This window comes from Rhinatrema bivittatum, chromosome 4, assembly GCF_901001135.1.
Source record: "Rhinatrema bivittatum chromosome 4, aRhiBiv1.1, whole genome shotgun sequence".
NCBI lineage: Eukaryota > Metazoa > Chordata > Amphibia > Gymnophiona > Rhinatrematidae > Rhinatrema > Rhinatrema bivittatum.
This window is the reverse complement of record NC_042618.1, coordinates 463,147,786-463,172,776: the sequence shown is the minus strand read 5'-3', so window position 1 is coordinate 463,172,776 and position 24,991 is coordinate 463,147,786. Positions and strand designations below refer to the sequence as shown.

Sequence of the window (24,991 nt, the reverse complement as noted above, 5' to 3'; positions counted from 1 at the left end):
TCCTGAAAGGAGTCAAACACATTCGCCCGCCACTGAAGTGGCCAGTGCCCCTGTGGAACCTCAACCTAGTTTTGGAATTTCTAGCAGGACCCGCCTTCAGACCCCTTCGAGGCCTGTCCCTCCGTTTGTTGACCTTGAAGATGGTATTCCTGCTGGCCGTGTGTTCAGCTCGCCGCATCTCAGAGCTACAAGCGCTGTCCTGCCGTGATCCGTTTCTCAGAATCACTCCAGATGCTATCCATCTTCGCACAGTTCCTTCCTTCTTACCCAAAGTAGTCTCACACTTCCACCTCAACCAAACCATATCCTTGCCAACCACGGAAGGTTTGAAGAAATCGGAAGAAGGTCAAATATTGCGCCATCTCGACATCGGCAGACTGCTGTCCAGATACCTGGAAATGTCAGAAGCAGTATGAAAGACGGATCACCTGTTCGTCCTTCATAGCGGGAAGAAGCAAGGGGAAGCGGCCTCACGGGCAACGATCGCCCGCTGGATCAAAGAAGTTATCAAGGCGGCCTATGTAGAGGCAGGAAAACCACCGTCTCTACAGGTCAAGGCTCACTCTACCAGAGCGCAGGCGGACTCTTGGGCAGAAACTAGGATGCTGTCGCCGGCAGAGATATGTAAAGCGGCAACGTGGTCCTCCATCCATACCTTCTCCAGATTCTACCGTCTGGACGTCCAGGCCAGGGAGGACACAGCATTTGCAAGGGCAATCCTGAACGGACCTCGGGCAGCCTCCCACCCAGTCCGGGAGTAGCTTTTGTACATCCCACTTGTTTTGAGTCCATCTGCTACACGCTAGGAAATGTAGAGATTACTTACCTGATAATCTCGTTTTCCTTAGTGTATGCAGATGGACTCAGCATCCCGCCCGGCTGCCGGAATACATGGGGATTCACCGACTCACGGTAAGCCATGTTTTTCTTATCATAGGGCATCCACCCTGCCGGGTGTCGACGCCTTCCGGTTGAGAACACTGGCGGTCTCCAGCTACTATCAATCGGTCAGGGTAATCCTGTTCATTTAATCGATCGGTCAGTTACACATATATCCATAAAGCTTTTGCAAGAAAGATTACTGAATTGCTGCACTTCCTGCGGGGGTATATGTACCCGTGCTGACGTCAGATCCGTCTCCAACTGCTAGCACGAGCACACTATACCCACTTGTTTTGAGTCCATCTGCATACACTAAGGAAAACGAGATTATCAGGTAAGTAATCTCTACATTATGCTTGAAATAAAAATAGGTATTCTGATGGATGAGATATTGCTTAAATAAAGCAAAAATGAAACAGCTGCTGATCAAGTTGAACTAAAAATGCTGAAATAAATGAATCATACTAGCTTTGTAAGATAGGAATCTGGTGTATCCTTATCAGAATTAGAACTCTGACACGACCTCTTTCTGTCATTGTTTCTTTTGATGTGAGCACAACAATAAAATTACTGTAGAAAACTTGTATGTGACATTTATTCCATCTAAGTAAGGAGAAGGACCAGAGCCCTATTTAATATTTGGAGATTTCCACAGGCTCAAGATGAGAAATGCACAATGGTACCAAAAAAGCTATTGAGATCCACATGTCCAACTACTCAATTACAAGGTACAATAACAAAGGGACTTCTGAACTCGTTGAAATGGTGGGCAAGAGTAAACAATATAATTTACCGACAACTTATACATCTCTTACAAATACAAAAAATATTGACACTAGATGCATCAAACCAAGGGTTGGTAGTGCATATTAATTCAATGTGCATACAAGGCCTGTGCACAAAGCAAACGTTAACACGTCACATCAATATGTTAGAGATGAGTGATTGATTTACAGTGGTTTTGAGTGTTCAGATCTTGCCTGAAGAATAAAACAGTACAAATTTGGACAAACCGATGGCAATGTTTTACATCAATAAACAAGGAGGAACAGGCTCTTACCAACTTTGCAAAGAAGCACTGATGATTTGGAAATTAGCTACAGTGAACAAATTGCACATCTCAGCTGTTTATCTTCTGGGGAAAAACAAACTATCCCCTAGATTTATCAAAATGCTATAGTATTGCATGCATAACACCTGTGGTAAGAGAAAGGGATGTGTTTAGGGTAATTTTTAGAATTACTGCATGGTACGGTAACATACGCTTCGCACAGGTAGTATCGCATGGTGCAGTAAAGTTTTCACGTCCCGCCAAACTTCTATTATCCCAGGACAAGCAGGATGCTAGTCCTCACATATGGGTGATGTCACAGACGGAGCCCAGTGCGGGAAATCTTTCTGTCAAAGTTTCTAGAAACTTTTGACTGGCCCTGTGAGGCCACTGAGCATGCCCAGCATGCCATGATATTCTCTGCCACAGGTGTCTCTCTTCAGTCTTCGTTTTTCCACGCTGCTTCAGGCATCGCGGGACAGGAGCCGTTGCATTTCTTCATATCTTTTTGCTGACTGAAAAGTCATACTTTTACCGATTATTCTCTCTCATAGAAGTCTGTCAGGGTTCCCTTTCACCGACTGGTGAGTACCTCGGTCTTGATTTCTCAATTTTGGAAACTTTTTCTTCTCACGAATTCACATTCATCGACGGCCGTCGATAACAAAATGGCTACGGGCTTAAAAAAATGCCCTATTTGTAACAGAACCATGTCGATCACCGACCCACATCTAGAATGCGTCCTCTGTCTTGGTGAAAAACATGATGTAAATACATGTCCTAAATGCGCCGAGATGACAGCAAAGGGGCGAAAGGCTAGGCAGGAAAAAATGGAAAATTTGTTCTAGCTGCAACTAATTCCTTCCCCTTCCAAATCGTCGAAGTCGTCTCCGGCTGGAGCGACTAAACGAGCCTTGCTTAAAAAACCGCGCCCGGACGGATCCGGTGATCGTCCGTCTTCACCATTGTCCATAGTATCGATGAAGTCAGCCGACCAACTAAAGCTGAAACATCGTCATCAACATCGTCGACAGTCATCTTCCGCATCGACGTCCCAGGAGGAATCGATGGCAAAGCGGCCACGGGTCCAGGAAATACCGGTCCCCTCGACGCCTGGGCCTTTACCTCCATTGAGGCCGGATCCTCCACAGACTTCCGCACAGGATCCTTCGTCGCAGCCTCCGCCACCGCTTACAACTGCTCTGATTCCACCAGTTGTACAGCCGGAATTGTCTGATCTCATCAGACAAGCGGTCATCCAGGCTCTAAAAGATCAAGCACGTCCGGCGATCCCGCCGATGCCGATGCCACCAACATCGATGCCAGTAGTAGTAGTACCGATGCCGGTGGGCCCACCGATGCCGGTGCCCTTGTTGCACCGAAGACACCGATGGACTCGATCACTACGACACCGAGACTTGTTACGTCATCGACGTCCATCTTTGCCCAGATTCCATCTGGCTCTTTGATGCCGTTCTCGATTCCATCGACGTTGAAGTCTTCTACAACACTTCCACAGACGACTACATCAATGACAACCACTGTATCATCGATACAACCATCATCTGAGCCTCCTGAAGTACAAGATCTCGCATTTTATCGACGTCTTTTGCAAAGATATCAAAATGTCATCAATAACCTACCATCAACAAAGCCTCAAGACACCTCACTCTTGTTTTCCTCCGATGATCCACAACCAGGCCCTTCAGGCCTTCACTTCCCTCCCAGGTCATCGCCAAAGTCTCCCTATAGAGACGACTCGGACGACTCTTGGGATGACCAGCAGTCTGTAACATCTTCTGAGGGATTCATGTCTAAACCTTCTCCTCTAGACCAGAGGAAAAAATCACCTCCAGAAGATTTATCATTCTCAACATTCATTCAGGACATGGCTGACTCCATTCCCTTCAAACTAACAGCAGAATAAGATACCAGACAACAAACTCTTGAAGTTCTGCAGTTTGTAGACCCACCTAAACAAGTGCTGGCTGTCCCAATCCATGAGGTTCTCTTGGATCTTCAACGCCGCATCTGGGAGCATCAATCTTCTGTCCCTGCAGTGAACAAGTGTGTGGACACAACCTATATGGTGCAGACAGCTCGAGGATATCAAAAACAACAGTTACCACACCAGTCTGTTGTAGTAGAGTCTGCACAGAAAAAGTCGAGACGTGTGCGTCCACACTCATCAACTCCACTTGGTAAAGACCATAGGTTCCTCGACTCATTAGGCAGAAAAGTGTATCAGAGTGCCATCTTGAACACTAAAATCTCTGCTTACCAATTATACATCACACAATATCAGAGGAACCTATGGAAGCAAATGGAGGAATTTATTACCTCTTTGCCTCCACAATTCCAGGAACCAGCACAGGCCATAGTCAACAAAGGCCTAGAAGCCGGAAAACATGAGGTGAGGGCAGTATACGACAACTTTGAGACGGCTTCCAGAGCAGCAGCAGCAGCTGGAATCACCGCCCGTAGATGGGCATGGCTCAAGGCCTCAGACCTCAGGCCTGAGGTTCAAGAAAAACTTGTGGATCTACCATGTGTCGGTGACAATTTATTTGGAGAAAAGGTCCAAGAAGCAATACAACAGCTTAAGGACCACGCAGAGACTCTACGTCAACTGTCTCAAATGCCACAAGAGCCCTCTACACAATCTTCACGTCGCCTTCCCCGAAAAGAACCCAGACGCTCTTACTATAGGCCACGGAGATAGTACCCCCAAACTTCTAAGGGTAGATCAACTAGACCACAACAACGGTCCCAGGCCAGACAGCCTAGGCCTACCCGCCCGCAACCTTCTGCACAGACAGGCCCAGTGGCGGGCTTTTGAAATACAGGCCAGAGAGCAAATCCATCCCCTAAATCCTCGACCAGACCTGTCAGTGGGAGGAAGAGTATCCTATTTTCACACACATTGGCTAAACATAACATCAGACCATTGGGTATTCTCCATAGTCTCTTGAGGTTACAAACTAAATTTCCTCTCAATTCCTCCAGAATCTCCACCAAGTTTCTTCTCACAACAAAATTCTCAACTAATTCAATTACAAGTAGAATTATCCATCCTTCTGAGAGCCAGGGCTGACAGCCAGTGCCCCGGACTGAGCCGGGCAGAGGATTCTACTCCTGGTATTTCCTCATTCCAAAGAAAACTGGAGGCCTACGTCCCATCCTAGACCTCAGAAATCTCAACAAATTTCTGAAAAAAGAAAAATTCAGGATGGTTTCTCTAGGCACCATGCTTCCACTACTTCAAACAGGAGATTGGCTTTGTTCTCTGGATCTTCAAGACGCTTACGCTCACATTCCCATATTCCCTCCTCATCGCAAATATCTGCGCTTCATGGTGGGCCATCAACATTTCCAATACAGAGTTCTGCCATTCGGACTGGCATCTGCTCCCAGAGTATTCACAAAATGTCTGGCAGCAATAGCAGGACACTGGCTCATCAGGAATCAGTCTCAGCAAGGAGCTCTCGCTTCTCTGACTCAAACAATTGCCCTACTTCACTCCATAGGATTTCTCATCAATTATCAAAAATCCCATCTCACTCCAACTCACCTGCTTCAATTCATAGGAGCAGAATTGAACACCAATCTAGCAAAGGCCATTCTACCTGTAGATTGAGCAAAGACACTCACTCTACTGGCAAGATCCATTTACTTACAGAAACAAACGACAGCTCATCAGTTTCTAACTTTACTAACCATATGGCCTCCACAGTTCATGTCACTCCTATGGCACGGCTCGCCATGAGAGTTACCCAATGGACTTTAAGATCACAATGGATCCAAGCCATTCAACTACTACATTATCCGATTCAAGTGACCCACCAACTGAGATCATCTCTACTTTGGTGGACAAACATGGACAACTTGCGCAAAGGCTTACCTTTTCAGCAACCAGTCCCACAGATAACTTTAACTACAGATGCATCCACCTTGGGTTGGGGAGCTCACATAGACAATCTCCAAACACAAGGCACTTGGACAAACCTCGAAGCAACATTTCAAATAAATTTCCTAGAGCTTCGAGCTATACGTTATTCGCTACATGCATTCAAGGACTGCCTTTCACACAAGACTGTTCTAATCCAAACAGACAACACAGTAGCCATGTGGTACATCAAAAAACAGGGAGGTACGGGCTCGTATCTCCTTTGTCAAGAAGCTGCACAGATTTGGGCCTGGGCCCTAACACACTCAATGTTTCTCCGGGCCACTTATCTCGCAGGCATTCAAAATGTACTAGCGGATTGCCTCAGTCGTCAATTCCAACCACACGAATGGTCCCTGGATCCCTCAGTAGCGACCAGGATCTTTCAGCATTGGGGCCAACCGACAATAGACCTCTTTGTGTCACATCTGAATTACAAAGTAGACAAATTCTGTTCTCTACACAACCGGGAGAATCAGCCAGCCAAGGACGCCTTTGCTCACCCTTGGAACTCAGGCCTACTATACGCGTATCCTCCAATACCGCTCATAACCAAAACTCTAGTGAAGCTACAACAGGACAAGGGGTCCATGATAGGGATGTGAATCGTTTTTGAATGATTAAAATTATCGTCAGATAATTTTAAAATCGTCCTAAATCGTTAGAGTGCACGATACAATACAAATGCCCCCAATTTATCGTCAGGGGCATTTGTATTGTATCGTTAAATAGGGCACGGGAATTATTTGGGGGAGGGCGGGAAAACCAGCACACCAAAATAACCCCTAAACCCACCCCGACCCTTTAAAACCAATTCCTTACCCTCCCCCACCCTCCCGAACCCCCCCAAAATGTTAAATTACCTGGTGGTCCAGTGGGGGGGGGGGATCCCCGGCGCGATCTCCCGCTCTCGGGCCATCTGCACCATTTTGGCTGCCACTAATTAAAATGGCGCCGATGGCCCGATAAAATAAAAAACCCACCCGACCCTTTAAATCGACCCCCCCCCCTTAGCCTCCCCCACCCTCCCGACCCTTTTTTTTTTAGGGAGGCCCGCGCCACTAAAAAAAAACAACTCACCCGACCCTTTAAATCAACCCCCCTCCCGACCCCCCCAAAACCTTTTAAAATTTACCTGGTGGTCCAGGGGGGCCTCGGGGAGAGATCCAGAGGGGCCTCGGGGAGAGGAGAGATCCAGGGGGGCCTCGGGGACAGATTTCCCGTTCCCAGGCATCACCTGTTCTAAAAAAAAAAATGGCGCCGATGCCCCTTTGCCCTTACCATGTGACAGGGTATCCGTGCCATTGGCCGGCCCCTGTCACATGGTAGGAGCACTGGATGGCCGGCACCATCTTTAAAGATGGCGCCGTCCATCTTTACATAGGGGCTAATGAGTAAAGATGGCCGGCCCCTGTCACATGGTAGGAGCACTGGATGGCCGGCGCCATCTTTAAAGATGGCACGGATACCCTGTCACATGGTAAGGGCAAAGGGGCATCGGCGCCATTTTTTTTTTTTTTAGAACAGGTGATGCCTGGGAACGGGAAATCTGTCCCCGAGGCCCCCCTGGATCTCTCCTCTCCCCGAGGCCCCCCTGGATCTCACCCCGAGGCCCCCCGAGGCCCCCCTGGACCACCAGGTAAATTTTAAAAGGTTTTGGGGGGGTCGGGAGGGTGGGGTTGATTTAAAGGGTCGGGTGGGTTGTTTTTTTTTTAGCGGCGCGGGCCTCCCTAAAAAAAAAGGGTCGGGAGAACCCTTTAAATTGACCCCACCCTCCCGAACCCCCCAAAACCTTTTAAAATTTACCTGGTGGTCCAGGGGGGCCTCGGGGGGCCTCAGGGAGAGATCCAGGAGGGCCTCGGGGAGAGGAGAGATCCAGGGGGGCCTCGGGGACAGATTTCCCGTTCCCAGGCATCACCTGTTCTAAAAAAAAAAAATGGCGCCGATGCCCCTTTGCCCTTACCATGTGACAGGGTATCCGTGCCATTGGCCGGCCCCTGTCACATGGTAGGAGCATTGGATGGCCGGCGCCATCTTTAAAGATGGCGCCGGCCATCTTTACTCATTAGCCCCTATGTAAAGATGGCCGGTGCCATCTTTAAAGATGGCGCCAGCCATCCAGTGCTCCTACCATGTGACAGGGGCCGGCCAATGGCACGGATACCCTGTCACATGGTAAGGGCAAAGGGGCATCGGCGCCATTTTTTTTTTAGTACAGGTGATGCCTAGGAACGGGAAATCTGTCCCCGAGGCCCTCCTGGACCACCAGGTAAATTTTAAAAGGTTTGGGGGGGGGGTCGGGAGGGTGGGGTCGATTTAAAGGGTCGGGTGGGTTTGTTTTTTTTAGGGATGTGAAATTGGTGATGTGAATTGGAATCGGAAACTATTCCAATTCACATATCTTAACGATCAGATTCCCCCCCCCCCCCCCAGCCGAATCTGATCGTTAAGACGATCTGGCTCACGATTCATATCTCTAGTCCATGATACTCATAGCCCCGTATTGGCCTCGATAAGTATGGTTTCCCACACTTCTAGACCTCTCGATCAGGGATCCCATTCATCTAGGAGTGGCTCCCACTCTCATAACTCAGGATCAGGGTCGGTTGCGCCATCCCAACCTTCAATCCCTATCCCTGACAGCATGGATGTTGAAAGCTTGATTTACAACCACTCAATCTTTCAAAAAGTATATCTCAAGTGCTTATAGCTTCACGTAAACCTTCAACACGAAAAAATTACTCTTCAAAATGGAAACGGTTTACTTTGTGGTGCAGGCAAAAGGATATTGATCCTTTCACTTGCCCCACTACTTCTCTACTAGACTACTTATACCATCTGTCAGAATCTGGTCTCCAGACTTCTTCTGTAAGAGTACATTTAAGTGCAATCTCAGCTTACCATAACAAGATGGGAGATGCACCTATTTCCACACAACCTCTCATAAGTAGATTTATGAGAGGTTTAACTCACCTTAAACCACCAATTCGGCCACCAGTCATACAATGGGACCTGACTCTGTTTTTAACAAGACTAATGTGTTCTCCTTTTGAACCCATAGATTCCTGTGACCTTAAATATCTCACATGGAAGACTATCTTCCTCATAGCTATTACATCAGCTAGAAGGGTTAGTGAGTTTACAAGCACTTGTCACATACACACCCTATGCAAAGTTCCTACATGACAGAGTAGTTCTCCGTACACATCCAAAATTCCTTTCCAAAGTAGTTAAATTCCACTTGAACCAATCCATAGTTTTACCCACATTCTTTCCAAGGCCCCATTCTCATCCAGGAGAAACAGCCTTACATTCCCTGGACTGTAAACGTGCACTAGCATTCTATATCAATCGCACTGCAGTCCACAGAAAATCCACACAACTGTTTGTATCTTATGATCCAAAGAAACCAGGGAAACCGGTGGGTAAACATACTATAATCCAATTGGCTAGCAGATTGGATACAGTTTTGCTATGAAAAAGCAGGCCTTCCTCTCCAAGGGCGAGTAAAAGCACATTCAGTAAGAGCAATGTCATCCTCAGTAGCACACTATCGTTCAGTGCCAATTCTTGACATATGTAAAGCAGCAACATGGAGTTCTCTTCACACCTTTGCAGCTCATTACTGTTTGGACAAACAAGGACGACAAGATTCAGCCTATGGATAATCTGTCTTAAAGAACTTGTTTCCAGTTTAATCCCAACTCCTTCTACATCCAACCTGCTGTGATCCACGGTTGACTCATTTCAACAGCAATACTTCACTGTTGCCTCAATACAAAATGACTCAGCCTCTAGCTTGCTAATCACCCATATGTGAGGACTAACATCCTGCTTGTCCTGGGATAAAGCAAAATTGCTTACCTTGTAATAGGTGTTATTCCAGGACAGCAGGATGTAGTCCTCACAGAACCCACCTGCCACCCCGCTGAGTTGGGTCTCATTCCTTTTATTATTTTATTTTTGCTAAAGCTTATTGCTACATACGAGACTGAAGAGAGACACCTGTAGCAGAGAATATCATGGCATGTTGGGCATGCTCAGTGGCCTCACAGGGCCAGTCAAAAGTTTCTAGAAACTTTGACAGAGAGATTTCCCGCGCTGGGCTCCATCGGTGACGTCACCCATATGTGAGGACTACATCCTGCTGTCCTGGGATAACACCTATTACAAGATAAGCAATTTTGCTTTTCGCAGCTTGCAAAGTGTCGAGAGAGAGCAAACGCCTATTTATAAGGCCCTCATATTGGTCAACTATTTATATCTCTATAGGAGGGCCAGCTACTAGTGTGAGATGAGGTGTTGGTGGTGGTTTAGGGGCCAGTTTTACATGCAGAGTGAGACGTATGAACAGCACAGTACACCTCTGTGAAGATTTGAAGTCATTTGGAGTGAGGAAAGTCTCACAAAGATGAGATTTCTACTATGTTATCGTGGCCTAGTGAGAGAAATCTTCACCGAGGTGTACTGTGCTGTTTCTACATTTATCCCAGGACAAGCAGGATGCTAGTCCTCACATATGGGTGACGTCATTCACGGAGCCCTAATGCGGGAAAACGTCTGGCAAAGTTTCTAGAAGTTTTTAACTGGCAGCCTGGGGCTACTGAGCATGCCCAGCATGCCATGATATTCCCTGCCACAGGGATCTCACTTCAGTCTTCTTTTTTCCGCGCTGCCATCGACATCGCGGTCACAGGAGCCCTGTGAGGTTTTCCTCACAACTTGACAAAACTTTTTCGCTGTCAAATTTGCCTATCTCGGGTCTCATACAGTTTGTCACCGGCCGGTGACATATACCTTATTTTTCGCTAAAGAAAATTCCTACTTTCCATCGACGGATGTCGACTAAGAAAACATCACGCTTCAAAAAGTGCCCAGCCTGCAACCGAACAATGTCCATAATGGACCCGCATACCGAATGCGTTCGGTGCCTTGGAGGAGAGCATGACATCGCTGCCTGTCCAAAATGCCAAGAAATGACGGTAAAAGGCAGAAAACTCCGCCAAGAAAAAATGGCACAAATTTTCCAGATTCAATCAGGGCCTTCACCGACGACTTCCACAAAATCATCGCCGGTAGGCCTCACAAAGAAGATACTGATCAAGAAAAGACTTCCAGAAGGTTCGGGGGATGCCTCCTCTCCAACACCCTCCACATCATCGACAAGGTCGGAATCCGAACCAAGATCGAAGCACAAGCACCGACGGCATCGATCGATCCCGCTGCTTCCGCCGCCGGGGGGAACCAACCCCTAAGAAGCAAAGGATTTCCTCAACTTCGGTGCCATCGGTTCCGGAATCGATACCGTCGACATCGCAGCAAGTATCAACTCCGATTACTTACTTGACTGCTTTAATTAAACAAATAGTCACTGATGCCTTGCAGCATCAAATTCCGGCGTCATCGCCGATGCCGACCACCGTGTCGATGCCGACAACCGTGTCGATGCCGGCGGAATCGCCGATGTCTCTGCCTTCGATACCGGCTTCACAGCCGATGCCGGCGACTCTGCCGATGATGCCGACACCTCAGTCGATGCCGGCATATACGCCGATGCCAGCGATGACTTCATCGAATCCGCTGATTACTTCTTCGATGACGGTTTCACTTCCATTATACGCACCATCGATGCCATCTGTTCCTTCACAATTTCCGATGCCTTCGATGCCTGCCAGACCTATTTCATCGATGATTCCAATATCGATGTTCACCTTCAATACTTCATCGATGCCACCTAATTCACAATCGATGTCTCTCTACACCATGGCACCGTCTAAAGCACCTGTGCCAAGAAAAACATCTTCCACTCAAAAGTCAACGGGGAAATCTAAACACTCTTCATTTACAGCTATCTCCACAGTTCCAGACACTTCCACTTCTGAAGCACAGTTACATAGCATCCTCACTAAGAGGTATCAAGACCTCCTGGCTTCATTGCCCATAGTACCTGGACAAGAAGAAGAGGACAGAGAGCCTTCACCGGATCCTCAAGATCCCTTGCAAGGACCTTCAGGGGTACCTCCACCTCAGAGGCCGGAACCTCCTCAGTATCACCTTCCTACTTCTGATACTTGGTCAGACACAGAATCTGAGCCTTCCTCAGAAGATTTCTTGTCTGAGACTTCTCCACCTCAAGCCAAAAAGCAGTCACCTCCAGAGGACCTTTCATTTTCCTCTTTTATTCAAGAAATGTCTGAGTCCATACCCTTCCAACTCCAGGCTGAAAAGGATGAGAGGCAGCAGACGCTTGAAATTTTACAGTTTGTAGATCCTCCTAAGCACAATCTGGCCATTCCAGTATCGAAGTGCTATTACAGCTTCAGCAGAGGATATGGAAACATCCATGCACAACCCCTGCTGTAAACAGGAGGGTAGACTCTACTTATCTCATTCAAGCAGCCCCAGGATTTGAGAAACCTCAACTTCCTCACAATTCCCTGGTTGTGGAATCCGCTCAGAAAAAATCTCGCAGATCCAAGACTCATGCCTCAATCCCTCCAGGAAAGGACAGTAGATTTTTAGATTTAATGGGCAGAAAAATCTACCAGGGAGCCATGCTCAACTCTAAAATTGCTGCATATCAGCTCTACATGACGCAGCACCAGAGGAATCTCTGGAAACAAATTGAAGAGTTTCTACCCTCTCTGCCTCAGCAACAACAGGAGGCAGCACAACAGATTATCCAAAAGGGTTTAGATGCAGGAAAGCATGAGGTAAGGGCAGCCTATGATGCTTTCGAAACATCATCTAGAATAGCAGCATCCGGCATCAGTGTAAGAAGGTGGGCCTGGCTAAAGGCTTCAGATTTACGCCCTGAAGTCCAGGACAAATTAGTAGACCTTCCCTGTCAGGGAGATAATTTGTTTGGCACCAAAGTGCAGGATGCCGTCGCCCAGCTTTGAGAGCATTCGGAAACATTGAAACAACTCTCAACGTTGCCTCATGACCCTGCAACTCACACAACTCGCAGACCACCACGTAGAGAGGCTAAACGTCCCTTCTATCGACCGAAGAGATACTATCCTCCGGCCTCTAGGTCAAGTCCTCCAAGGTCTCAACAAAGACCGCAACAGAGACAACAACGGTCTGCAAGGCCACAACCACCTCCTCAAACAGGTTCTACCTCGGGCTTTTGAAACAAATTTCAGAGCACAAAGCCAATTTCCCAACCCCTATCCCACCTTACCAGTTGGAGGGAGGATTTCCCATTTCTACAAGGAATGGACAACAATTACAACCGATCATTGGGTCCTGTCCATAATTCATCAAGGCTACCGCCTAGACTTCTTATCTCTCCCTCAGGAGTTTCCACCACAAAACCCCCATCTCAATCACATACCTCAGTTACAAACAGAATTATCTGCTCTTCTGAAAGCAAAAGCTGTGGAACACGTACCACACGCTCAAAAGGGCAGAGGATTCTATTCCCGGTATTTCCTAATTCCAAAGAAAACCGGAGGCCTACGTCCCATTCTAGATCTCAGAAATCTCAACAAATTCTTAAGAAAAGAAAAATTCAGGATGGTTTCGCTAGGCACCATGCTTCCACTAATACAAAAGGGAGATTGGCTTTGTTCTCTGGATCTTCAAGATGCTTACACACACATTCCTATATTCCCGCCTCATCGCAAGTATCTGCGTTTCACAGTAGGACATCAGCATTTCCAATACCGAGTGTTACCATTCGGCCTGGCTTCAGCTCCCAGAGTATTCACCAAATGCCTGGCAGTGATAGCGGGACATTTACACAAACAAGGTGTTCATGTTTTTCCTTATCTCGACGATTGGCTAATCAAAAGTCAATCACAACAAGGAGCAGTAAATTCTCTGCATTACACAATAAAGTTACTTCACAAGCTGGGATTCCTCATCAATTATCAAAAATCCCACCTGAACCCTTCTCATCTACTCCAATTCATAGGAGCAGAATTAAACACAAATATTGCACAGGCTTTTCTTCCAGAAGATCGTGCAGTCACACTGTCCCTGTTGGCGTACTCAATTTCCATACAACAACAAGCGACAGCTCATCAGTTTCTAACCTTACTAGGCCACATGGCTTCAACAGTTCATGTCACTCCTATGGCACGACTTGCCATGAGACTAACCCAATGGACTCTTCGATCACAATGGATCCAAGCCATTCAACCACTACATTATCAAATCCAAGTAATCCACCAACTACGCTCCTCGCTACAATGGTGGACAATCAAGGACAATTTACGCAAGGGCCTACCCTTCCAAAAACCGGTCCCTCAGATAACATTAACTACAGATGCATCCACCTTGGGGTGGGGGGAGCTCAAATAAACTCTCTTCAAACTCAAGGAATTTGGACAAAACTCGAAGCTACATATCAAATCAATTTTCTGGAACTTCGAGCTATACGTTATGCACTGCATGCGTTCAAGGACTGCCTCTCACACAAGACTGTGCTGATCCAAACAGACAATACGGTAGCCATGTGGTACATCAACAAACAGGGAGGTACGGGCTCGTATCTCCTTTGTCAAGAAGCTGCACAAATTTGGGACTGGGCCTTGAACCACTCAATGTTCCTACAGGCTACTTATCTAGCAGGAATTCAAAATATACTAGCAGACCGACTCAGTCGCCAGTTCAAACCACACGAGTGGTCCCTGAATCCCTTGATAGCGACCAAGATATTCCAACGTTGGGGACAACCAACAACAGACCCCTTTGCGTCGCATCTGAATCACAAAGTGGACAACTTCTGTTCTCTACACAAACAGAAGAACCAGCCAGCCAAGGACGCTTTTGCTCGCCCTTGAAACTCAGGCCTACTATATGCATATCCTCCAATACCGCTTATCACCAAGACGCTGGTGAAGCTACAACAGGACAAAGGGTCCATGATACTCATAGCCCCATATTGGCCTTGACAAGTATGGTTTCCCACACTGCTAGACCTTTCAGTCAGGGATCCAATACGCCTGGGAGTAGCTCCCAATCTCATAACTCAGGATCAGGGTCGGTTGCGCCATCCCAACCTTCAATCCCTATCCCTGACTGCATGGATGTTGAAAGCTTAGTCCTACAACCACTCAATCTTTCAACTAATGTTTCTCAAGTGCTTATAGCGTCATGCAAACCTTCCACAAGAAAGAATTATTCTTTCAAATGGAAACGATTCACTTTCTGGTGCAAGCAAAACAATATTGATCCCTTCACTTGCCCCACGACTTCTCTTCTAGACTATTTGTACCATCTTTCAGACTCTGGTCTTCAGACTTCATCAATCAGAGTACATTTGAGCGCAATCTCAGCTTATCATAACAAGATAGGAGATGCACCTATATCCACACAACCTCTCGTCAGTAGGTTTATGAGAGGTCTAACTCACCTTAAACCACCAATTCGGCCTCCAGTCACACAATGGGACCTGAATCTGGTTTTAACAGCATTGATGCGTTCTCCCTTTGAACCCATACATTCCTGTGATTTTAAATTTCTCACATGGAAGACTATCTTTCTTATAGCCATCTCATCAGCTAGAAGGGTTAGTGAGTTATAAGCACTGGTCACGTATGAACCTTATACAAAGTTTCTCCATAACAGAGTGGTTCTCCGAACACACCCAAAATTCCTTCCTAAGGTAGTTACAGAGTTCCACTTAAATCAATCCATAGTTCTATCCACATTCTTTCCAAGACTTCATTCTCACCAGGGGGAAAGAGCTTTGCACACTTTGGACTGCAAACGTGCGTTATCTTTTTATCTGAATCACACTACGTCCCTCAGAAAATCCAATCAGCTTTTTGTATCTTATGATCCAAATAAGCCAGGTAAAGCAGTGGGAAAGCATACTCTATCCAATTGGTTAGCAGATTGCATACAGTTTTGCTATGAAAAAGCAGGCCTTCCTCTCCAAGGGCGAGTAAAGGCACATTCAGTGAGAGCAATGTCAACTTCAGTAGCACATTTTCGTTCAGTGCCAATCATTGACATCTGTAAAGCAGCAACATGGAGTTCTCGTCACACCTTTGCAGCTCATTACTGTTTGGACAAGGAAGGATGACAAGATTCAGCCTACGGACAATCTGTCTTAAGGAACTTGTTTCCAGTTTAATCCCAACTCCTTCTACAACCAACCTACTGTGATCTTCGGCGGCATCATTTCCTCAAAAACGCATCACTGCTACCTGCATGGACAATGACTCAGCCTCTAGCTTGCTAATCACCCATATGTGAGGACTAGCATCCTGCTTGTCCTGGGATAAAGCAAAATTGCTTACCTTGTAATAGGTGTTATCCCAGGACAGCAGGATGTAGTCCTCACAGAACCCACCCGCCACCCCGTGGAGTTGGGCCTCAGACTTTTATTATTTTACTTTGCTAACGCTTATTGCTCATACCAGATTGAAGTGAGACCCCTGTGGCAGGGAATATCATGGCATGCTGGGCATGCTCAGTAGCCCCAGGCTGCCAGTTAAAAACTTCTAGAAACTTTACCAGAAGTTTTCCCGCATTAGGGCTCCGTGAATGACGTCACCCATATGTGAGGACTACATCCTGCTGTCCTGGGATAACACCTATTACAAGGTAAGCAATTTTGCTTTCACTCTGCATGTAAAACTGGCCCCTAAACCAACACCTCACCTCGAGCTATTAGCTGGCCCTCCTATAGTCATATAAATAGTTGAATACTGTGAAGGCTTCCCCAGAGTCGCTCTCCACTCCCTCTCTTCTCCTCGCCCCGTAGCCCAGAAATGGCTGAAATATTATTTCCAAAATGAATTGCAAATTGCGTTACAGCCGTTTCAGGCATGTCACACAGCTTAATGCCAGGAAAATAGGTGTAGTTATTTACGGCATTCAAACTGTGATAGTGCCCCTCATTTTCATTAATCCTGCATAAACCCCTCCCTAATCCCACCCCTTCCAAAAATTTGCATTTGCTTAGTGCGATATAATGATTATTGCATGTGTTAAGACATTAATCAATCCACTTTAACTGCCTCTGGATATCATTCTTCCTGGAAGTGAGTGGAACTCTAGCAACACCTGGACGGCCGGGTGCCTTGATACTTGGTCCGAGTTCACTGTAAGATATGATGGGGATTGAACTTGGTTCGGGCATTTGAAATTTATTCTTAACAAATGTTTGGTAATGTTTATTATGGAGGGGTTGTCTCCCAGGGTAGGGGTGGGGGGGGGGGGGGGGGTGGTGAGTGGCATGAGGAATGTCTGTGGTTGTCTGTGATGTGACTGAGCGGTGGGTTATGGTTGAATTTAATCTGCTTATCTTGGTCCGAAGGACCTTAAAAGGAGAGTACACGGGAATTTGTAACAGTTGACTTTGTTATGTTAGGAGATTGCTTTGGTATTGAACCATGGTGTTACTATTGGACTCCCACTGTGTTTTCTTTTCCCTAAAGTCTGGTTTTGATTATCCCTGTGTTGCTCTTTAATAAAAATGATTTTGACAAACAAAAAAAAAGACATTAATGCGTGTGTTTGCATTTTGATGAATGACCCTATATGTCCTAGCAGACAGGTTGAATCATCAACTAGAGCCAGATGAATGGTCAGTCACTCCATGCATGTGATGAGTGCTAACTCATTCACTCTGGGGTAGATTTTATAAATTTGCGCGATCGCAAATCTGCGCGATCGGAGCGGCCTCGGAGGGAACTTTCCTTCGCCCTGCCCCCACCTTCCCCTCTCTTCCCCTACCTAACCCCCCCCCCCCCCCCGGCCCTATCTAATCCCCCCCCCTTACCTTTGTTGGCAGATTTACGCCTGCTGAAAGCAGATGTAAATCTGTGCGCGCCAGCGGGCTGCTGGTGCGCCATCACCCGACCCGGGGGCTGGTCCAGAGGCCTCGACCACGCCCCCGGGCCGGTGCCATGCCCCCGAAACGCCGCGTCATTTCGGGAACGCCCCCTCCCCGCCCCTTTTACGAAGCCCCGGGACTTGCGCGCTGGCGGCCTATGCAAAATAGGCGCGCGCAGGACATTTAAAATCCGCCCCTCTGCGTTGGACGCGAGTTAAATAGGCGCTAATCCCCCTATTGCATTAGAAGGTGGATTAGCGCCTATTTATCCCGCGTCTGACTGTGGGTTATACAGTGTGCTCAGCTGAGCACACTGTATTGCATCGTCCACATAGAAAGGGAGGGGGTGAGACAGGAGGTGGTGCCTGTGCAGTGTTAGTGAGGCTTCTGTCTGAGGTGGCTGGGCTGAGCTTTGAGAGGGACAGCTAGCTGTGGAACCAAGAAGTCTCTGGAGCATGAGGGTGCCAAGAAGGTGTGAGAGAGGGACAGGGAGGGGGCTGCTGCAGGCAGAGGATGGCAACAAGCATCAACCTTCCAACCGGGGGGTCCCTCAGGGTTCCTCCCTTTCCCCTACCCTCTTCAACATTTACCTCTTACCTCTATGTCATCTACTTACTAAACTAAACCTAACTCACTATCTCTACGCGGATGACATCCAGATACTCATCCCAATCTCAGAATCCTTACAAAAAACCTTGGCTCACTGGAACAATTGTTTGCAACAGATCAATCATCTTCTCTCCAGCCTTTGCCTCATTCTTAACAACAACAAAACTGAGATCCTAATCATCAATCAAGACATCAACATCAAACTTCTAAACCCAGCTGACCTACTCAACTCATCCACTCCCATATTAAATCACTCACCACATGTTCGAGATCTAGGTATCATGCTAGACAATCAGCTCAATTTTAAAAAATTCATAAGCACAACCACCAAAGACTGTTTTTATAAGTTACAAGTCTTAAAAAAATTGAAGCCTCTTCTTTATTTCAACGATTTTCGGATGGTCCTACAAGCCATTATTCTATCAAAAGTCGACTATTGCAATTCGCTTCTCTTTGGCCTTCCATATTCATCCATCAAACCCCTCCAAATGCTACAGAACTCTGCAGCCAGAATCCTTACCAATACGAATAAAAGAGATCACATCACCCCCATTCTCAAGCTCCTCCACTGGCTGCCTATAAAGCAAAGGATCCTATATAAAGTACTCACCGTAATTCATAAATCCATTCACAATATCTCTCCTCTTCAATTATGTAACCAACTACGCCCTCACTCCTCCTCTAGACCCATCAGAGGAGCATATAAAGGCACACTCTATGTACCTTCAACAAAATCCTCGCATCATAAACATGCCATATCTACAGCAGGCCCCATTCAATGGAATGCGCTCCCACCAGACATTCGGCTTGAGTTCTGCCACTCTTCATTCAAAAAAAACTTAAAACCTGGCTCTTTAGCCAAGCTTTTCCAGGACCATGATCATCATTTTTTCCCCTCCAACCAGCAAGAACATATCTTCTTCACAAACCCCCATTTTCCATACCACTACCTACTTCGGTATCTAATCTCTTGCTGCAGGACACTTGAGACTTTCTCACTTATACGTTATAATTTTTATGCTCAATAAGACCTGTCAACTTAATTGTTTAAGTCTTTTTTTTTTTTTTTCTCCTTTATCTTTTGGTCATCAATGTTACAACGTTATTGTTAAATTTTGAACTTATGTACACTGTTCCAAGTTTCATAACCTTGTTCTATGTAATGCCTTTTGGCAATTTTCATGTTCTGTTTCAATGTAAACCGATGTGATCTTTATTTCATATAGGAACACCGGTATATAAAAATCTAAAAATAAATAAATAAATAAATATAATGATGCCACAGTGCTGGGGCAGGGGTGTGCTCACTGACAGCTCGATACAGTAAAGTTCAGTTGAAGATTTCTCGTCTGTAACGAGCTCGCTGCGCACAATTCGGACGCGTAAGGCAAACCAGCGATACAGTCTCCAGTTTTGCGCGTCCGTAGCGCTTCTTAAAACAGACGCGTAACCCTTCCCGCACCCGGCATGTAAATGAACGAATTAGCTGTATAATGAAGGAATTAGCTATTCCCCTCCGATACCGTAACGGGCACTCAGGTTCTCTCATTAGTAACGCACTGTTTTGCCGCGGCCGTAACGTGTTAGTTTACCGCCTCCCCCTAGTAGGAGTTAGGACTGTGAGTCTAGTAACAAATCCATCGACACCGCTTAAGATACTCAAAAACAATAAAACACAATTTAAAAAAAAAGCGATACAGAGATGATCGAGAAAATGTAATGATGTGGGACACATAAAACCTGTCAGAAGAAAAAATAAAAATTTTTAAATACCTGTCGGAGGGCCGCGTGGGTCCAGGCGGCCGGCGGCGGCGGGAGCCGGGTGGTCGCGTGTTAAATCTAGGCCGCGGGCGGGTGGGCGCCTGTTCCAGGCAGCGGCAGCGGGGAGACACGCGTTAGTTCGAGACGGCCGGCGGGCGGCGGGTGGTCGCGTGTTAAATCTAGGCCGGGTCCGCACAGGCGCGCATTCATTCATTCACTGCCGGTGGGGGCTGCCGGAGAGGCAGCCCCCACCGGCAGTGAATGAATTCATTCATCCAGGCGGAGGAGCCGGCTGCTTTCGCCACCGGCTCCTCCGCCTGGATGAATGAATGCGCGCCTGTGCGACCCCTGCGATTCGGCGCTCAAGGCAGTCACATGCCGTGACATCACGCCTTGAGGGCCGAATCGCAGGGGTCGCACAGGCGCGCATTCATTCATCCAGGCGGAGGAGCCGCACAGGCGCGCATTCATTCACTGCCGGTGGGGGCTGCCTCCGGCATTCATTCAATGCTGGTGGGGGCTGCCTCCGGCAGCCCCCACCGGCATTGAATGAATGCGCGCCTGTGCGGACCCGGCCTAGATTTAACACGCGACCACCCGCCGCCCGCCGGCCGTCTCGAACTAACGCGTGTCCCCCCGCCGCTGCTGCCGCCGCCACCGCCTGGAACAGGCGCCCACCCGCCCGCGGCCTAGATTTAACACGCGACCACCCGGCTCCCGACGCCGCCGGCCGCCTGGACCCACGCGGCCGTCTGAAACTAACGCGCGTCCACCCGCCCCCCCGCCGCCCGGAACAGGCGCCCACCCGCCCGCGGCCTAGATTTAACACGCGACCACCGGCCCCCCGGATCCCGCCGGCCACCTGGACCCACGCGGCCCTCCGACAGGTATTTAAAAATTTTGATTTTTACACTTCCTGGTGCCTGTCATTTCAAATGTCATTTGAAATGACAGGTACCAGCGCACCCAGGTTACTGTATAGGCGCTGTATTAAGCGCCTATACAGTAAAATGGGTTACGCGGGCATAACCCTTCCCTACCGCTTTAAAGCCGCGGCATGCATTTGCATGCGATTAGAGGAGAGTATCGGGGAGTTAGTGAAGAGAACTGTGCGTGCGGGGAGGAAGGGTGCGCCTGACACTACCTCACTGTTTCTACCTCGACCTTACTGTATCGACCTGTGAATGAGCACAAGAGAAGCAGCATAACAGCAAATATTTTTGTCTATGTGTGTCTGAGCCACTGGCTGGCAGTGTGGTCTCTTTCCTTGACAACAGTTCAAGAGCTGATTGGTTGGCAAAAGATTTTAACGCCAAACCATGAATCCAGAATATATGAGAGAGAGAACCAATTTAGTAGGGGGCCCAGCCAATTGCATGGATCGAAGCGGGACTGTAATTCTTTGCTCACCCCTGATCTAGGATGTGCTCTACTTTGTTAGGAAAAATGTGAAGATTTTTGTCTCAATTTGCCAGGCTCCAGGTCACATTCAGCAATTAGCTTGGTGCACTTTTGGGGGCTGTTGAAGCTCATGCACAGCGCAGGAGAAAGTTACAGATACCCTTGGGCCGATTTTGAAAAAAATCCCTTGGGCTGATACTTGTCTGCAATCCCCCCGGCCTCATGGCAGCAGGAGATAGTTTAAATGCTATTCCTGCTGCCACCTGCCCACGCCACGACCATAGGCATATTTTGAAAGGGAGGGCGTGCATTGCCCCTCCAAACAAGAGGGTCCGGCAGGCCACCAGTGGAGCCCATTCTGCTAGTGGCCAAAGAAAATAAATATCCTGAAAGGGGGGAGGCCCTGAGAGTGTGTGTGTGTGTGTATGTGAGAGAGAGAGTGGCTGGGTGTGTATTGGGGGGCAGAGAGAGAGAGAGAGTCTGTGTGCCATCCCCTCCCTTTCCCCATTAATCCACAACTATCTCTGGGCACCTCAAAACAAATGTTCCCAGGTATGGAAAAAGGGAGGGGGTGGAATTGTTGAATGTTCTTTAAGATCAGCCAACCTTTCAGTTCTGTTTTTCACTTCCAATAATATACGACGCTTTAGGAACATTATCAAAGGTTCACATTAAATGTATAGAAGTAGGTAATAGGTGAGAGCAGGAGGGAACACAGACCGTTATCTGGTCCAAGCCTATGCATACCAGAAGTAAAGCTAATGGTCTAACAGAAGTTTTATTAAGAAATAACCAATACTGCACATAGCATTTTAGGAGTGAACATGCATGAATCATTACAAAGCTAGGAGGTGTTCTTTAGCTATTGGTAATTTGCCTCATGGCATATATCCTGAAGCTAAGGCTATAAAGACTGAGGCTATAACTTTAGTGCACTTTCTGCAACTTAGTGCACTGCTTTTCTTTCTCATATACAAGATTTTGTTCTGTCAAAATAAACCAAGCCTTACTGGAACCTCTGGCAGGGGAACTGCTCGGGAACCCTGACCCCCCCTTCATTGGGCTGGGCTGGTTCCACAGGATCAGAGAAAAGAGAGGAAGAGGAATGGATAGAAGTGGGAAAAAAGGGAAGGGGAGGTTAAAGGTGGAGGAGGAAGGAGGGTTACGAGCAGGGAAAAAGCAAGAGGGGGGGCAAGGGAGAGAGGGCTTGAAGGGAAAAGAGGGGATAGGAGAGGGCTGGGGGCTAAGGGGAGAGAAGAAAGGTCTGGTGGTGGTTTTTGTATGAGGGGTATTATGTTGGGACCGCAAAGTCTTTGTCATTTTTCTTTTCTGTGTTGGGGTGGTGGTTATGTTTGGGCCACCGAGCCTTTATTATTATTTTTGTTTGTGGCTGCCAAGCCTTTTTTTTTTTTTTTTTTTACTCTCCCTTCATCCCTTTCCTCTCTTCCTGCCCCCAGCCCCTTCCCCTTGTTCCCAGCTCTCACCTTTCCCCACCACATTGGGGGCAGAGTTGGGGGGCAGTTGAGAGCAATTTGTATAGCCCCACAACCAAAAAAGTGTTCCCCGGGCCCTATGCGAGACTGCTTGCTTTCAGGCCCCTCTCATGTACAGAAGCCAGGAGGGTGTGAGACCACCACAGGGCCTGAAGCAGAGCTGCCGCCTGCTCAGTCCCACTGCAGCTTGTTAAAATTCAGCTACAGCTGCTCACCTCTCAAATATTGGCCCTCAAGACCAAACCCCAACTGGGGAAAAAAAGATCCATGGGTCAAGGAAAAGTTTCTGCTGACTGTGGTGCAGGGCACATCTTGCTTCCTCTTCATCCTTCTGCCCTCACCATTGCTGAGGGGACTGGTAGTTGAGAAATGCTGTGCTAAGATATTTCATTAGAAGAATTCATATAGGAAACCTGCAAAGTGTGAGATGAAATTATGCCATTACAGAAAGGAAAACTAAGAGCTCAGTAAAATAAGCTAGAAAGAAAAAAAAATAAAGAAGAATGGTGACCAGCTAACAAAGGGTCCCTTACTTACCATCGGTCACACTTATCTCAAGGAATTGAGGGCATTAATATAAAATACTTGCCTACCAAGCTGCCTCTTAAAACCCCAGTATCATGAACTGTTTTGAACAGGCAATATAAAAGAAATAATACTACTAGAGAATTTTAGCGTATAAATATGGAATGACAGCATCTGACAAAGTCATAAAGATCTTAAGGCTCCTCAATCAATCATTCAAAATGGATGTTGCAAAAGCCATTTATTTCAAGCCTTCCCTCATATATCATTAGTGGGATCCTTAACATTATTTCTGAAAAGCTGATTTATTTTAGAGTAGTAATATTAGAGTGACCTCATAAGCACGAGTTGTAGCAATCTGACTCTTTAGTGTGTACCCAAAAACTCAATACAAGTTGTCAACATGACAGACCCACTCATAGTCACAGGCAGTTTACTTGACTGGCAGAGAATTGGTATGGACACCTCCTCTGCATTATAATTATCAATATTGTGTGCTTAGCCCTACAATCACATTTTGTTCTCTGTATTCACCTGTCAATTTTTACACAAGAATAAAGGAAAAGTAATTTGTGACAAAGCTGCTTACACTTTTTTTTTTCTCCCTGCAGGAGATGAAGAGCGTGATAAAATCGTGTGTATGTATTACAATAGTATATTGGTTAATACTTGAATTAGTACATTTATTGTCAAAGAAACTGTGACTTACAAGTTTTTTGTTTTTTTTTAAGATCTCCCACATTGGTATCCACACTTTGACTCAACCTCATGGTATGCAGATCTTACATGTGACCTATTCTGCATTAGTGTTTTAAGTCTAAGATTATTTTTTGTTCCAGTAATCTTTATAGTTGATATTTATATACATCGATACTATCCAGATATGATTACAAGGAAATAAATGTATGGAGCTCCTGAAAATATGGCAAAGCTTTGAAGTTCCACTGTTTTTATATTTTTGAATTCTATTCATCACTGAAAGCCTTTTATCCCTCTCTTGTATGTCCCATGGATGCACTTTTTAATTTTGTCATTCTTAATAAAAAAAAAAAGTATAGACTGTTAATGCAGCATTTCTCCTGTTCTGAATTAGGTTCAGATTTTAGGGTGTGAAGTCTTGAACAGCACCAATAGAAGTGGCAGAGACCAGTAGAAGGAAGCTATGCCATTCCACTACCCTCCTGCCCAAGAGTGGGCAGAGTTGATGAATGCATGAGGAAAGTGGGGGGGGGGGGGGGGGGGGGGGGAAGAGATATATGGGTTGGTGAGTGCATGAGACCAAAGAACAGCAGCAAATACAGGGTACCACAAGGTAATTTTTAGGTGACTTGGCACTTAGGATTGGTCCTGTTTTGGTTTAAATCACTTTTTATGGGAATGATTACAAATATTCAAATAACACATTTTAGTCTAATATGAGTACCAACAAGAACAATGGCAATCTTAAACAGTCTGGATACAATAATTTAGAATATTCTTTTAATTATATATTTGATTATATCCATCCAAAAAGAATATAACAAAAA

General features: G+C 46.7%; 1 protein-coding gene across 1 annotated transcript in view; it reads left to right on the top strand.

Annotated features, from left to right (window-relative positions):
* LOC115089151 (glioma pathogenesis-related protein 1-like) overlaps positions 1-24,531 on the top strand; it is a 211,027-nt gene extending 186,496 nt beyond the window's left edge. Inside the window, exons 5-6 of the mRNA XM_029597152.1 lie at positions 24,077-24,103; positions 24,197-24,531. Coding sequence (XP_029453012.1) covers positions 24,077-24,103; positions 24,197-24,366 — 197 coding nt within the window. The 3' untranslated portion in view covers positions 24,367-24,531. The remainder of the gene's footprint in view (positions 1-24,076; positions 24,104-24,196) is intronic.
* Positions 24,532-24,991: the final 460 nt, after the last annotated feature.